Source organism: Cynocephalus volans, chromosome 1 (assembly GCF_027409185.1).
Source record: "Cynocephalus volans isolate mCynVol1 chromosome 1, mCynVol1.pri, whole genome shotgun sequence".
NCBI lineage: Eukaryota > Metazoa > Chordata > Mammalia > Dermoptera > Cynocephalidae > Cynocephalus > Cynocephalus volans.
Window position 1 is genome coordinate 243,601,083 of NC_084460.1, and position 16,227 is coordinate 243,617,309.

The 16,227-nt window shown below is 30.9% G+C and overlaps 1 protein-coding gene across 1 annotated transcript in view; it reads left to right on the plus strand.

Moving 5' to 3' along the window:
• MTX2 (metaxin 2) overlaps positions 1–10,179 on the plus strand; it is a 56,445-nt gene extending 46,266 nt beyond the window's left edge. The window contains exons 5-10 of the mRNA XM_063100828.1: positions 233–309; positions 1,585–1,677; positions 2,147–2,185; positions 2,573–2,698; positions 3,779–3,855; positions 9,867–10,179. Coding sequence (XP_062956898.1) covers positions 233–309; positions 1,585–1,677; positions 2,147–2,185; positions 2,573–2,698; positions 3,779–3,855; positions 9,867–10,038 — 584 coding nt within the window. The 3' untranslated portion in view covers positions 10,039–10,179. The remainder of the gene's footprint in view (positions 1–232; positions 310–1,584; positions 1,678–2,146; positions 2,186–2,572; positions 2,699–3,778; positions 3,856–9,866) is intronic.
• Positions 10,180–16,227: the final 6,048 nt, after the last annotated feature.

Sequence of the window (16,227 nt, forward strand, 5' to 3'; positions counted from 1 at the left end):
TCTAGAAATGAATATGCTTGTTCTTTTTAATTTTGTTTTAAAATTGGTTAGAAGTCAATATTTAAAAATTTATAAAATTTAATACACACATCTGTTTATAATTTTTATAAGTTATAGTTTTATGAAATCTCTGTATTAATAAAACATCTGAGTTTTGTGTTAATTTTTTTTTATTGGCACAGGTTTTAATTTACTGAAAGTGTTTTCATACATTTTTTTTTTCCCTCAACAGGTAAAGTACCTTTTATTCATGTGGGAAATCAAGTAGTATCAGAACTTGGTCCAATAGTCCAGTTCGTTAAAGCTAAGGTAATAAAAAAGATATTAAATGCATTTGATCACAATTACTCTTAAATAAGTCATTCATCATTCTTCAGTGTGTCTTAACATTTACATTGAGTTTAACCAAGTTTTATAAAATGCCAATACAAATTATTGGAAAATATTCCTAAAGTATAAGTTGGTATTTTTTCATAATATAAATCAATGGCAAAAGAGGTAGTGTGATTGTTACAAAATAGTAGATAATTTTTTAACTTATGCTTTTGAAAATTTTGGTCATAAATAAAACTGTTAAGTTATTGTAAAGTGTCTGGTTGACCTTTGAGAAGGGTGATATGGGATATGTTCAGAAGTTGAATATATTAATTCATCCATTTGAGTTATTCCACTTTTCATTTATTCAGTTTAGATTTTAATAGTTACCAAGGAACAACCCTCATTAACATTTTGGGGAATGTCCTTTCAGACTTTTTGCATACATAGAAAAACATAGATCATACCATAGATGTTCTTTTTCAACCTACGTTTTAAAATAATATGTTTGGAAATTCTTCCATGTTAATGACTACAGATATATAGATATACATCATCCTTTTAAATTGTCATATACTATTGGATGTATTATGATTCTATTTACTCAAATCTTTATTCATGGGCATTTAAGTTGTAGCCAATTTTTTGCTATTATAGAGTGCTAAGATAAATTTTCTTGTACATACATCTTTGTATACCTGTCTGTCTCCTTAGAATAAGTTCCTAAGACTAGTATTGGGATCTCATAGGGTATGCATTTTTAAAATCTTAAAACAGATTGCCAGATAGAACTGAACGTTATGTCATTTTATGTGTCTACTAGTTAGCTACTATAGTGTATTAGAATTTTGAAATTAATGCCTATTTCCCTATACATTTACTAAATTTTTTTTTTTTTTTAATCTTTGGCCACTTTATGAGGAGCATATGTCAATCTTTTGGCATTTCTTTGATTGCTAACAAGGTTAATCTCTTAAAAAAAAAAGTTTTTCTGACCATTCTGTTTTCTTCTTTTGTGAAATAATTGATAATATAATTTTGTCCATTGAAAGATAAATTTGTATAATGACAAATAAATACTACTTGTTAATATTTTGTAATGACAGCTAAGTGTTAAATATGCTTTCATATAAAATAATTTCATTTAAGAAGGCATTTTGGAAATTAATCCATTGGAAACTTGCATGTTATGTTACTTATTAGTAAGATAACGGAAAATTTTTGTGTATTTATATGATGCTCTTTTAAACTTTTTAAAATTCCTTTTAGGGCCATTCTCTTAGTGATGGGCTGGATGAAGTCCAAAAAGCAGAAATGAAAGCTTACATGGAATTAGTCAACAATATGCTATTGACTGCAGAGGTATAATACAAGATAATAGGGCTTGAAAATAAGCTTTTTTTTCTTGTAAAATATAATCTTTTCTTGTGGGTTATTATGAAGGTATTGAGAAATGGGAAAGTAGTCAAGTGATTCTAAGGCTGGGATGGTTACTCAAATTATTTGATCATTATCTTTGAACAAGTTACCTGACATTTTTAGTTGTAGTTTTCTAATTTATAAAAAAGGGTGATTTTTGCCTACTCATTATTTTACTTCAGCCTTTTGAAGTTTGCTTAAATAATATCTGTAAAATACCTTGATGGTATTTAGAATTATATTGTGTGAATAAGAAATATTTTTTAAAGTACCACCATTAAACTCAGTAATTCTTTATAGCAACATAAGCTAAGAAAAACCTCACATATGTGACTTATAAAGTTAACTTTCTTTATCCTTTTCCTCTTTGGTATTCATTCTAAAGTTTTAGTTACTGTTCTTTTGTTCCTAGTTGTATCTTCAGTGGTGTGATGAAGCTACAGTAGGGGAGGTGAGTGGTTCTGCAGCATTTATCTTAATTAAAATTTAATGAAAAAACACTTTTGCTCAGAATTGCAAGTCCCTGCTCATAAATGAAACATTGTGGTTTATACCATTAGTGATAGAGTTTTTTACTTACTTTAATTTTGCTTGCATATGCATTTTAGGGAAGCTATGTGTCATTGTTTGATATAACTGGTTGCAAAGTGCATAAAAGTTTATATATTTTTAAAGGGAATGATTTAAAATTTTAATTTTTTAGATTGCATGCTATGTATTTTTTTCAGATTGCTCTATTTATATTCTTTGAAAATATATTTCTTTTAGAATTCTGTTTGTAAAAACAGGCATTGTTTTTAGGAAGGATCATATTTTTAACAAAATCTTTTTGCTTCAGATCACTCTTGCTAGGTATGGATCTCCTTACCCTTGGCCTCTGAATCATATTTTGGCCTATCAGAAACAGTGGGAAGTCAAACGTAAGATGAAAGCTATCGGATGGGGTAACAAAACTCTGGACCAGGTCAGCACAAGTTGAAACTGACAAAACTGTCAACTTTTATGCATTAAAAGTCCATTCGTTATATTGATACTCCTTTAAAAAAATCGCAACATGGTATAAAGTTAACAAAATATTTGCTGTTATTTTCTCTGACATGAAGTAGTTTTTATTTGTTTTAAAGAGATCACATATGCTTATTGTAAAACAAATTATATAATGCAGAAAAGTACAAAAAGAAATAAAAATTGCCTGAAATTCCACCACCTAGTAATTGCTACTATTAACTATTTGAAGAACATTGTTCTAGATTAGATGTCTCTCAGTACATTTTCCATAAATGGGATCATATTTTACTTGCTGCTCTATAACATGATTTTTTTTTTCCATTGAACAATACATTATAGGCATCTTTTATGTCAATAAATATAGATCTGCAGCATCAGGACCTAAAAAAACACCCTATTAAATACAGTACTTAATATATCTATTTTTCTTTGGTCTTAAATTTACTAAAGTTGCAAAATTTAAAAGTATATATCTTGTTAAAGTCATGAGTTTGAGCATCATTAAGCTAGTTAATGTATTTTTTTCCAAGGCTGCCCCTAATCCTAGTCACCTATCTCACTGATATGTGCCTTTGGCCTCAAGTGGGATTAATTAAATGAATAGGGATAGTGTGAATAAAATCCATCTCCGCTAGTGGGAAAACAGCTCAAATGGTTTTACTCATGGTAGGTCAGCAGTGTCATCTTTATGAAGCAGATTGTTTTAAATATGCAAAGTCATTTGAATATATAGATTCAGGAAAAAATTTTTGTAGGGACTGGAGTTTGGAGAGAAAAACTCTTTGGCAATGTTCCTTATCAGTCAATTAAGCGTACTTGTATTTAAAGAAAAGTCACTCTCAAATTTTCTTCCTATTTCTTATATAGAAAGTATTACTTATGTCATATATGTGGTCTATAGTCTGATTTGTATGTATTATAAAAGGTTAACCTAAATTTTTATTTCTGTTATATAAACTGATAAAAATTGTTTTAGATACTTTATATTGTTTTGCTAATTTTAATATTTTCCTTTGGGGTCCATTGCCTATGTTAGGTCTTAGAAGATGTAGACCAGTGCTGTCAAGCTCTTTCTCAAAGACTGGGAACACAACCATACTTCTTCAGTAAACAGTGAGAAATTTTCTTTTTTTTAAACTTTCTTTTATCAAAAAAGAATTGCTTTTTTAAGAAATATTTATGAAAAGATTTAGTTTTTTTTAAATTCATTTTTGTATTCATTATTCATCATTTCTTGGCTGTCAGGCACAGTGCTAGGCTCTGGGAAACTAAGATTTCTAAATGCAGTCCTTGTCATTAAGAATTTCTCTTAAGGGCAGTCATGTAAATCAGTCATTATTGTATGATATGATATAACGGTTCTAATATAGGTAGTTTAAGGTCTGTATATGGAACTATGAAATCTTAACAAAATTCTTAACTTGTACTGTAAAAACATGATGATGCTGTTAGTGCAACCATAATTGTCTATACAGGATGAGACCTTGGGGACTAGGAAAGTCAATAAATCTAAAGAATAAAAAATATTGTTGGATGAACAAGCACTATTATGAATTAACTTATCTTTTCAAAGTTAGTGAAAATACTTATAAAGCACAGAAATTAATATAAAGGATAAGATTAAATATGTGTGTATATATATATGTAAATTGAGTAGTTCATGTTTCATTGACAGATTTTTTTTCAGTTTTAAAAAAAACTAATGTAGGCCAAGAATGAATTTTCCCTTATTAAAAATATTACATTTTTAATATATCATAATCAGCTGTGTCTTCTGTGATCTTGTATAAAATGGTCTTACGTTAGCATTTTAATCTCAATGGCTTGCTTAGAAAGTCTAAGCTTTTCTTGGCTTTTTAATAAAAACTTCTTGCTTTTTAGATTGATAGTTTTTAAAAGGCTTTATTTGCTATTTATTTTATCTTCATAGGCATTTGTTTCCTATAGTCATATCAAACATCTTTTGTTAAAGATACTAATATTTGTAGTAAAAATGACAGTGATGATAGTTTGGAAATATTTAAATTATATTACTTTATAACACAAATAATGTATCCTATATGTAAGTGATATTAAAATAAAATTGGGGCTCTGTTGATCTCTAAAGCAGAAAGGCCACAGAGTTCAAACCATGAAATCCCGGTAGGTGAAGCTTCTACAACTATGTTGCTGTTTCTAGTGATGTTTGCTATGCAGATTTTATTTGTTTAGTCCCTAAAACAAAAGAAAAGTATTCAGATGTTAGTATTATGTAGTTCCTTTTCTTTCTGATACAGAAATTCTTAAGAGTTGAAAAGCTCAGAAGGGGTATATTTTATTGCCTTACTCTGTATTAGAGTTAGTTTTGTTATGCATGCTGTCTTTATGAGAGGCCAGGAGAAAAGATCTAACTTATTTTTCTTCTCAGTTAAACTCATTGTCAAAGTGTTAATAACCAGAGATCATTTGGCATGTGGTCAGTGGAAACATCATGACATCGTTTTTCTTCATAAAGATACAATTATATTTAAACTTGTAATTAAAAATTCACATTTAGAACAGTTGCAAAATCAAAGGCTTACTTTTGAGGAACTGTTTAATTGATATTAAGATGTAGGTTTTTGAAATAATTTTACCTTATATGATACTTAGATAAACATTTTTCCCAATAAATAATTATGATTGAAGAATAGATTTAATTTTTAATTTTAATTTACCTGATCAATATTAAAATGCTAATAAACTACATTTAAGAAAAAGTAACTTGTATTTTTACTTTGTTGTGGCAGAATTTTTCTTTTTCCTTTATCTATAATAGGATTCTTTACTTTCTTTTTTTTTTTTTTTTTTTTTTTAAATTTTATTTTGTCGATATACATTGTGGCTGGATTCTTTACTTTCTAAGACACTATACCTTAGCGAATAGAGTACTAGTTTAAGTCAAGATACACTATATTGGACTCTTAAGTCAGAGGCCCTAAATTCTATTTTTTACTCTAACATACACTGAACTTGGGCAACTTACTTTAATTTCCCTGGGTGTCCTCTCCTTACCCCCTAAAATTAGAATCAACTTTTCTCCTAGTTTACCTTCTGGGGATGTTGAGAGGACTTATGAAAGAAACTAAATGACTTTATTTGATGAGAGAAAGGAAAAGGATAGTTAAGGGATATCGTGCATGAAGAATAGTAATTGGGAAAAGAGGACAAAGAAACAAGGGGCTTGATTTACAAACTTCAGTGACAGTCCTACAGATGAGTGATTGATATATAAAGAAAGGATATGTAGATTATTTCTGGTAGTATGAAGAGATGATAAGTTAATGATATATTGGGAAAGAAAAATTAGGAACACCCAGACAGAATTAATGTTTTTCAAACTAGATGATACTCTAAAAGGTGTCAGAAAGAAAGAAATATGAAATAATAATAAATAAGCAAAGCAAAAAACATGAGTATCAGAAAAATTTTAAATGGGAGAGGTTAGGAAAATGTTGACATTTTGCAGTACTGTTTTTATTTTGATATTCAAATGAAAGAATATTAAATAACCAACAGAAATGTGGAAGGAATGATAATGCAAGATAAGAAAGCAACAAACTTTTTAGGACTTTAAAAGTATATTTGTCACCCTGGAATATTTTTCTAATAAAAAGTCTGTAAAGATAAATGTGACAATATATATGAAATATCTTAGGGCTCTTAGGAGGAAAATTGCTATCTATATCCATATTATAATCCACTATTTGGTAAACATAGGGATGGAAAGTTATGATTTCTCTTCATACAGTATATAGCAAAGTACTTAAAACCAGAAGTACATGAAGATCTTGGTTTGATTAAACAATTCATTTAGAAATACTGGATAAAATGTATTTTTCTTTGTGTGTCCTTGTCTTTCATATCAGTTGCAAATATTTTTCTGAATTTGTTGCTTGTCTTTTTTTCTAAGTCAGGTTTATTGAGGGATAACTTATATATAGTAAAATAGGCATTTTTATATGTATAGTTCTATTAATTTTAACAAAGGCATACAGTTGCATAACCACTACCACATGTGTACTTTTTAAAAAGAAGGAATTGTGGAACTGGTGATTTATATTTGAGGGTCCTTTAAAAAGTTCTTGGAAAGATTTGTATTATCTTTTAATTTTATTTTTCCACAAACTTTTGAAGTACCCTAGTATGGCAGAGTCAGTTTATATAAGGAGTTGCTGAAATTTGTAAGGATTACAAAAAATATGCTTTAAAAGTTTTGTGTATGTGCACATGTGTGTTTGTATATTTTGATTTCATCTATTCTAATAATTTTTAATTTATTCTGTTTCCTGTTAGATGTTCTAAAGTAACTTGCCACAGAGTTGCTATCTTTATGTAGCATCAGATCAATTTTTGTATGCTCATACCTATGTGTAATTCAGCATCTTTGAAGTTATGCAGGTGTATATTAACAGCAAGTAACATTTTGGCCACTTCAGGGGTACTTCTGAACCACTCTAATCTGAGCATACATTCATACTTGAACTCATTCAGAGCCTTTATTTATTGATAAGGGATGCACATCTATACTACTGGAAGGTGCATCAGGAAATATATTCACCTTTTTTAGGCTCTAGTACAAGGAGTGAAGGGTAGTTGGCACTAAACAAAGATTAGGAAAGTAAGTTGTAAATGGTGAGATAAGATATACCTTTTAAGAAATATGTTTAGGGACATGAAAGAATTGCTGTTCTTATTCTCAGAAAGTGCTTCAGCTCTACATTTATCCACTGTACATCATTGGTTCTTTGCAGGGATCCATTTGTTATTGATTCTCCCTCCATCTGTGATAAGATTATGGTGCTATTGAGTCCAAGGACACTTGTAATTTTTAAAAACCATCCTGTTGGCTACCACCCTAACCATGGCCATAGACTGCACATTTGAATTTGATTAATATTTCATGAATGTGTCATAAAGGGGAAGGCTTTGAAAGAATGTGAGTAACTACTGTTGAAAAAATAAAATATTCCACACACTTTAGTTAGGATGCTTTTTTCTCTATTTTATTCTTTTATTCAGCAATGCTGTTTCAGTTCCTTAGATACTGGGCTAAGAACTGGGCATATAAAGATACATGCAGTGTTGCCTTTGAAGAGCTTGGATTGTAGTGAGGGAAGCAGTTAAGTATTCACAGTAATAGTGTGGTATGAGAAATGTGTCACCTTTTTATTGATTCATTCAACACATATTTATTGAGAACCTACTTTATGTCAGGCATTTTTCTAGGTATTGGGATACAGTAGGAAACAAGTAGACAAGGTCCTTTCACTCATAGTAGCTATATTCTGATAGAGGAGACACAATAAACAACAAATATTAGATGGTATTAAATGCCACATGGAGAATTAGAATAAGATCACATGATCCATCTTAGTTTGGGTGGTCAGGGGAGACTCTAAGATGTAATGTTTAAGCTTTATTCTGAAAAACAAGGAGGAGCCAGCAAGGTCAAGTTGGGGGAAGGGTATTTCAGGCAGCAGGAATAGTTAGTGTCAAGGCCCCAAGATTGGTTTGAGTTTATGTTCAAATGAAAGAAGCAAGTCCAGTTTTGGTTGTGTGTTGAGAATGGTAGGAGATGAGGCTAAAAAAATCAGCAGGGGCCAGATCATCTAGGATTTGTATGCTTAGGGTAAAGAGCTGACATTTTAGTGTTAGTGGAATGGAAATCCATTGGAATATCTTATGCTTGGAGTGGTATGATCTAGTGATATTTAAAAAAGAGTCATTCTGGCTTACATGTGGAGAATGAGTAGAAACAAGAAGACACTTTAGGAGGCTATTGCAGTGGTCTAGGTGAGAGATGATGGTAGCTTAGACTATGAGACAATACTGGAGAGAGAAGTGGCATTCAGAGCATATTTTGGAGATAGTGTCTCATGAGACTTGCTAATGGATAGGGGAGGGTAAGAGAAAGAGGACTCAGGATAATCCCTAGATTTCTGGCTTGAACAGCTCGGTGGGAAGAGGTACCATTTATTTTAGGAAGATGGGAACAAGCGGGTTTGAGATGCTTATTTAACATTGAAGTCATTTGAATGTATGAATGTAGGCATTTTGAACGTATGAACATAGAGCTCAGGGAAAAAACTAGGACTGGAGATAAATATTTGGGAGTTAGTGGCATGAAGGTGGTATTTAAAGCCATGCAGCGCCTTGAGATCATTCAAGAGTGATCAAGGTCACATAGCTAGTAAGTGGCAGGATTGGGATTTAAATTTAGATTTGATTGACTCCAAAATCTATTCTGCCAAGCCCAATTACTGCAACATTTTCACATTTAGGTGGGCTAATGCATGTTTTCTCAAAAACTTTATCACTGTGGGACTGACGGTAATAATTAGTTTATAATTATGATTGCATTTTTCTCCTTTTAGTAATATTGTTTTAGTAATTATTTTAATATAATGTAGATTGGTGATGTTCCATTTATAGACCATTAGTAGTGGGATAAATTTCATTTTGTTGTTAATAATATATAATTAAAGAGAAAAAACCCTAGAAAATTTGCGTCAAGGCCATCTTTATGATTATGTGTCCTTCAGAAATCTAATTTACTTTAAATGTGTTAAAATTAAAGTTATATCATGCTGTTAATATATGATTGGGTAATCGAGTATCATTTTTTTTCCCCAATACCACATTGAAATCCTCTGTGTTTTGATAGCATTTTGTTTAAGCATCTATTAAAACACTTAATAAACTGTGGTGTAGTAGTTTATGTTTTGTGTCCATGTCTTTCTTGGTTTTATACCTCTAGTGTCTGGCACAGTTCCTGGCACATTGGAGACCTGCTGTATTTATTTAGTGAATAAAGTACTGTATAAAATAAATATGATCTGTTACACATATATTATTTTAGCACATTTAAATAATGCTGCTTCAAAAAGTAAGTCACAAAACTAAGAAAGCATAGTTTAAAATATTTTTTTATATCTTAGAAACTCCAAGTTAAAGCATAGTAAATTCTATCAAATTGTAGTAGGATTTATTTATGTGATTTTTTCCCTTTAAATTGATGAGTAAAATGTTTTTTGAAGTAGTTTATTTTCTACGATACAAGTTAAATGTCACTCATGTTACTCTCATTTCTACTGTTGTTTTAGGCCTACTGAACTTGATGCACTGGTATTTGGCCATCTGTATACCATTCTTACCACACAGTTGACCAATGATGAACTTTCTGAGAAAGTGAAAAACTATAGCAACCTTCTTGCTTTCTGTAGAAGAATTGAACAGCACTATTTTGAAGATCGTGGTAAAAGCAGATTGTCTTAGAGTTATGTGTTAATTTAGTTACTATTTTTTTAAAAGTCTAACTTTTGAAATGTGTTACTTGAATGTTATTATAGGTAATGATATCCAGAATTTTAAAACCAAAAACACTGCTTTTCAAAACCAAAACAAATTATATAATGTATCCTATACATGTACTTTAAACTGTTATTTGTGTACACATTAAAACAATTCTAAATTATTTTATTTGATAGGTTGTACTTTATATCTTGAAATTTTTGTGTCCTTGAAACATGTATGCATATAAAAATAAAGCTTAAACAACTGTATGGATGTTATATTTACTTTGTTTTGATCTTTCTGAAAGCCAGTCTCTGAGCTTTATACCTGTGGAATAAACTGTTTTTTCTGAGGCAAGTAACTTATGTTACATACTCTGAGATTACTTGGCTAGATACATGGTGAAACTGATCATGGGAAAAATGTTAACAAATGTGCACTTAGAAAATGTGGATGTTTATAAGGCAATGAAATCCTGGCACAGATTTAATGCTTAAGAGCATTTTTCACATCTAATTGAATTAAAAACATTTCATTAGAGCAGCTATGATTTACATTTGATAAAGGGATAGGTTGAGAGACAAGATCATTTTAGTAATGTTCTTTTTATTCCTTTTTCTGGGAAAGGAGGGACGTTTTCACAGAGGTATCAATGGGAATTTATATATAAACAATAAGGATTATTTGTTGTGTCCTCAAATTTTCTATTATGTCTTATAAAACCAGTGCTTTAAAAAGTCAGATGTAAAAAATTACTTCTTAAAAATGTCTAGAATAATAGTACTTTTATGTTTTCTTTTTATATACTTAAACTCATTTAATCCTTACAAAAACACTGTGAACGTTGTTATCCCCAGTTTACAGGTGAGGAAATGGGGACACAGAAAGCCTAATAATACCTTGCCCAAGGTCATAGTTATTAGTAAGTGGTAGAGATGGAATTTATGCCCAGGCAGTCTGGCATCAGTTTGGCTTTTCACCCTTTTTTTTAAAGATTATAAATGTATATCTTATAAAGGATATACTAGCTTCTCCTTAATTGAAATCCCACATGAACTTTGGGTACTCTCTTTGGACTATAGTGCTACTATTAGCTTTCCTGAACTAATTTTGCAAATGTGTTTTTTATTAAAATAAAAAATACCCAGTTACTTGTGTTTTTGCACAGTTTTTATGCTAGGTTTTTGCATATATATTTGTATACTTGTTTTGCATAAAATGATACATTTTTCTTTTAATAATACCATCACATTCATTTAATAGTACCAATACCATTTGTACCTTAATATACACAATTTAGATTTTTTTTCTCTGAGTTTTTTGGATATAAAAATACTACATCAACATGGGTTGTGATATTTTAATCTTAATGATTACAGCTGGCTGTATTCTTATCTTAGATGAGAAACATTGAGAAACATTGGTTGTTTATTCCAAGTTGAGGTATCTATTTTTATTTAAGACTTACTGTGCATAGATCACCCTCAGAGAGAGCTCGTGTTTTTCTAGTGTTCTGGTGAGTCACCATCAAAACAGAATGCTTTAGAAAATGGAAACTTCGACATCCCACTTTGGTGATTCAGTTTCCTGCCTTTATTTTTTATATTTGGGTCCATAAAGCCAAATCACAGCAGCTAAAAAGTACCACTGAGAAGCTAGTTTGCTGAGAAAGAGCTAAATGTTGTTTTCCTTCCAAAATGCTTACATATATTGTCAATTTTAAAGTAAATAGCGTGTACCCTTATTTACATAAAAATGTAAACATAAGTAGTTTTTCAGAATGAAAGTTTTACATGTGAAAAACTTTAAATCAACACATACAAGCTACAGTATCATATTTCATGACTTTTGAATGATGTGCATTATTGGGTTTGAAATACTTTTATGTTTCATGATACCCTGTACAAGTCAATTCGTTACTTTTGAATTGAATTGAATATTGGATGGGTGGCTATAGTATTCGTTAGGTACTCTAAGTCCAGGAAGTACAGAAATTATAAAATATGTCAGTCAGAGATTCACTGGTAATATGTCTTGATGCTTTTTTGATGAACAGGTAACGGTAGTAGTTTTTTTTTTTTTACTATTGTGTATTATGGTTTTCATTTAATGATATGGGTGTTTTATTGAGGTATTTTAATATACTACATACTACAGCAAGATATAAGATGATAGAAATATTTTTTGAACTTATTGTAATTTCTTGTTTTAAAGTATTGCAATCAGTTGCTGCTTGCTCATCTATTTTGTAATATGTCTCATCCATTTATGTCCATATGTATGAAACAATTTGTAAATTTTATTGAGCCTTAAATAAAAGAAAATATTCGAAAGTTTGATCATATCTAGACTGATGTAAATGTTTTCCTAATCTATTTTTATCTAGTGATAAAAGTGGACATCCTTGTTCCTCATTTTAGGGTAAAAGTATTCAGTTATTCACCATTAAGTATGAGTGTAGGTTTTTGTAGATGCCCTTTATCAGGTTGAGGAAATTCCCTTCTATTCCTGGTTTGCTGTGAGTTTTTTTTTAGATCATGAATGGATGGTATATTTTACCAAAGGCTTTTTCTGCATCTACTGCGATGATCATACAGTTTTTTAAAATTTATTCTTTTGAAATGGCGAGTTACATTAATTGATTTTCAAACATTGAATCAGCTTTGGTTTCCTGAGATAAACTCCATTTAGTCATGATATATATTATCCTTTTTTTATATTGTTGGATATGATTTACTAGTATTTTGTTAAGGATTTTTGTGTTCATATTCATGAAAGATGTTGGTCTCCAGTGTTCTTGTAATGCTTTTGTCTGGTTTGGGTATCTGGTTAATACTGTCTTCATTATATGACTTGGGAAGTGTCCCCTTCCTCTTCTACATTTGGGAGGAGGTTAAATTTAGTAGGATTTACCAGTATAACCACCCAAGCCTGGAGGGTTCTTTGTTGTAAGAACTAGAATTTTGAACTAAAATTTTAATTTCTTTAATAGATTTAGGACTATTCACACCATCTCTTCTTCAGTGAACTTTGGCTTATGCTTTTCAGGGAATTTCTCGATTTTCTCTAAGTTGCTGGATTTATGGGCATAGGGTTGTCCTTGGTATTCTTATTATCCTTTTAATGTCTGTGGAATCTTAAGTGATATCCTTTTTTTCCTTTTTCATATTTGAAAATTTTGCCAGTCTGGCTAGAGGTTTATCAATTTTTAAATTTTTTTCTTCCAAAAATCCAGCTTCTAGTTTCATTGATTTTACTCTATAGTTGTTCTCAGTTTCTTCTGTGCTCTTATCATTATTATTTACTTCCTTTTATTTGCTTTGAGTTTAACTTGTTATATGTTTTATAGTTTCTTAATGTGGAATCTTATACTGATTTGAGCCTTTCTTTTCTAATATAGGCATTTAATACTGTAAATTTTTCTCTAAGCACTGCTTTGAGGGAATTTTGATGTGTAATGCTTTTATTTTCATTCAATTCAAAATATTTTCTAATTTCCTCTTTGAATTATGGGTTATAAGTGTATTCTTTAATTTGAAAATATATTATGGAGTGTGCTTTTTTGTCATATCTAAAAACCCTTTGCTTAATCCAAAGTCACAGGGATTTTCTTCTGTTTTCATTTAGAAGTTTTACTATTTTAGCTCTTATATTTAGGTTTATGATCCATTTTGAGTTAGTTTAATGTATGGTGGGAGAAAGTCCAAATTTTGTTTTTTTGTTTTGTTTTTGCATATGGCTATACCATTGATTTTCCTTGGAACCTTTTGTTTCATGTTAGAGATCGAGGAAGAAGATCCAGGTGGGGGCTTTGAGACTTTCCTGTAGCTGCTACTGTTCCCCTCTCCAAGGGACCACACAGGACTCTTTCTCAGGATTCCTATCATGTCTCCAATTTTTTTTAGTGAACTTCCTGTAAGGTCCTTAGAGAAGAGTCTGGGAATGAGTATGAATTCCCGTGTCTGTGGCCCCCAGGGTTTTTATAGTCTCGTTAGCCCACAGTCATCTCTTAGCAATGAGTTAAAAACTTCAGTTCTTCTCACCGTTGGCTAGGAGTACCTGTTTCAGGTAAACAAGTGCTCATGTCCTTTCTCTCTTTAGATTCTGAATTAATTGGCCCTGCAACCTTACCTTTCTGATGAGTTCAAGAATTGGAGTGAATTTGCAGATTGGTGTCTCTTGTTATTGTAAGGGTAGGAGCAGTGTTCTTTCCGTATTTCTGAATTCTAAGCAGAAGCTGGAAATCGAGGTTGCTTTTTATTCTTGAGATAAGAAGTACTCATTTAGAATTAAAAGTGCTGAATTTTTAAAAGGTTTATTATGAAAATTTTCAAACTTATACAAAAGTAGAGAAAATAATAAAAAGAACTCACGTATACCTGTCACCCACTACCTTGTTTGAACATTTACCAGCTCAGGGCCAGTTTATACCTCCATTCTTTTCTATATGTTTTATTTACTTAATAATGTGTGTTGCATATCTGTTCATACGTCTGCTTTTAAAATGTAATATGCAAACTTTTCTCTTTCTTAATATTTTGTTATGTAGATCATATTCACACTAAGGGAAAAAGTAGGACATCACTAGTATCTTAGAAGACCTCTATGTGACACTTACCAATTTCATCTACCCAGCTCTACCTTACCCCTGGAGGTTGCCATTATCCTGAATTTTGTATAACTATTCCCATGATTTAATTTTTTCTGGTTTTGATTTTTATATAAATTGGATTATACTGTATGAATTCTGTTTTGCTTCTTTCACACAATATTACATTTTTGAGTTTCATCCATTTTGTTGGACCTAGCAGTGGTTAACTTCTACTCATATAATATCCTTTCTTATGCAAATATAACACTTCATTTCTCTGTTCTCTTGTCAGACTTTTGGATTGTATTAGGAATTTTGCTATTATAAAAATAACTTTATGAACAACCCTGTACATATCTTCTGATACAAATGCGCAAGGATTTTTCCAGGGTATATGCTTACGAGTATAATTGCTGGGTTGTCAATATGTGTATATTTAACTTTACTAGGTAATTCCAAACTGTTTTCCTAAATGCTTGTGCCAGTTTACACACTTAAGTTATCCACATCTTTGCCAACATTTGGAATTATTAGCTTAATTTTTTTTGAATGTGGTTTTAATTTGTATTTTCCAGATTACATTGAGCTGAGAGTATATTTTTATGTTTATTGGCTATTTCCTTCTTTTTTTCTTTGCATGCACACGTGTGTGTGTGTGAGAGAGAGAGAGCGAGCTGGTTGTTTGTCTGTTCTTAGTGATTTATGAAAGTCCTATTGGTATTATAGATATTAGTGACTAGTTGGTTGTAAGTGTTACAAATATCTCCTCCTAGTTTGTGGTTTATTTTTTGACTTCCTTTATGGTGTCTTTGGATGTACAGACGTTCTTAATTTTAATCTAGTCAAAGTAATAATCTTTTCCTTTATGATTTGAGCTTATTGTGCCCTGTTTAGGACATCCTTCCCAGTCCTTATGTATGTAAGTCAGGGTTCAGTCAGGGATTATTTTTAACCCATCAGGTGGACACAGTCTGGGGAGCCAATATGGTTGTGGTGGATCTTAGAGTCATAGAACAGGTGACTGGAAACAACCCATTGTATGATGCTGAGCAAAATATTTCTGTGTATTAGTGTTCCCCTTTCAAGTTTTGCCTGTTTTACCAAGTGAGACCTTAAAAACATACGTCAAAAGTAATACCAGTAAAAAAACACAATTCCTAAGCACTGTTTACCTTATGTTGAAATTTGTGGAGGAAGACCATGGGAAACTGATATCATATGTATTGAGAAAGGTATAATTTTCATCTGCGTGGTACTCCTGTATAAAAGTTAAGAAAAAAAGGAGTTAAGTCCTTCAGGTTCTTGTTAGCACGAAGAATTGTCCTACAAAAGACCGGTGTCTGTTTACCTAGCTCCTGTTCTATACAAGGTTTTTTGATGACAATTTATGATGATACTATTAAATCTTTTGAAACATTAAAAAGCAACACAAAATCCTACCAAAATTCACTTTTGAGAGTCTAAGCAGAAAGGAATTTATTATGAGATATTAAATGACATGGAATCTTTTAGAGCACTAAAGAAAGACTCTGGGTTGTACTTTTAGGAAAGACTCCACAGAACTGAGTCACCAGTGAAGC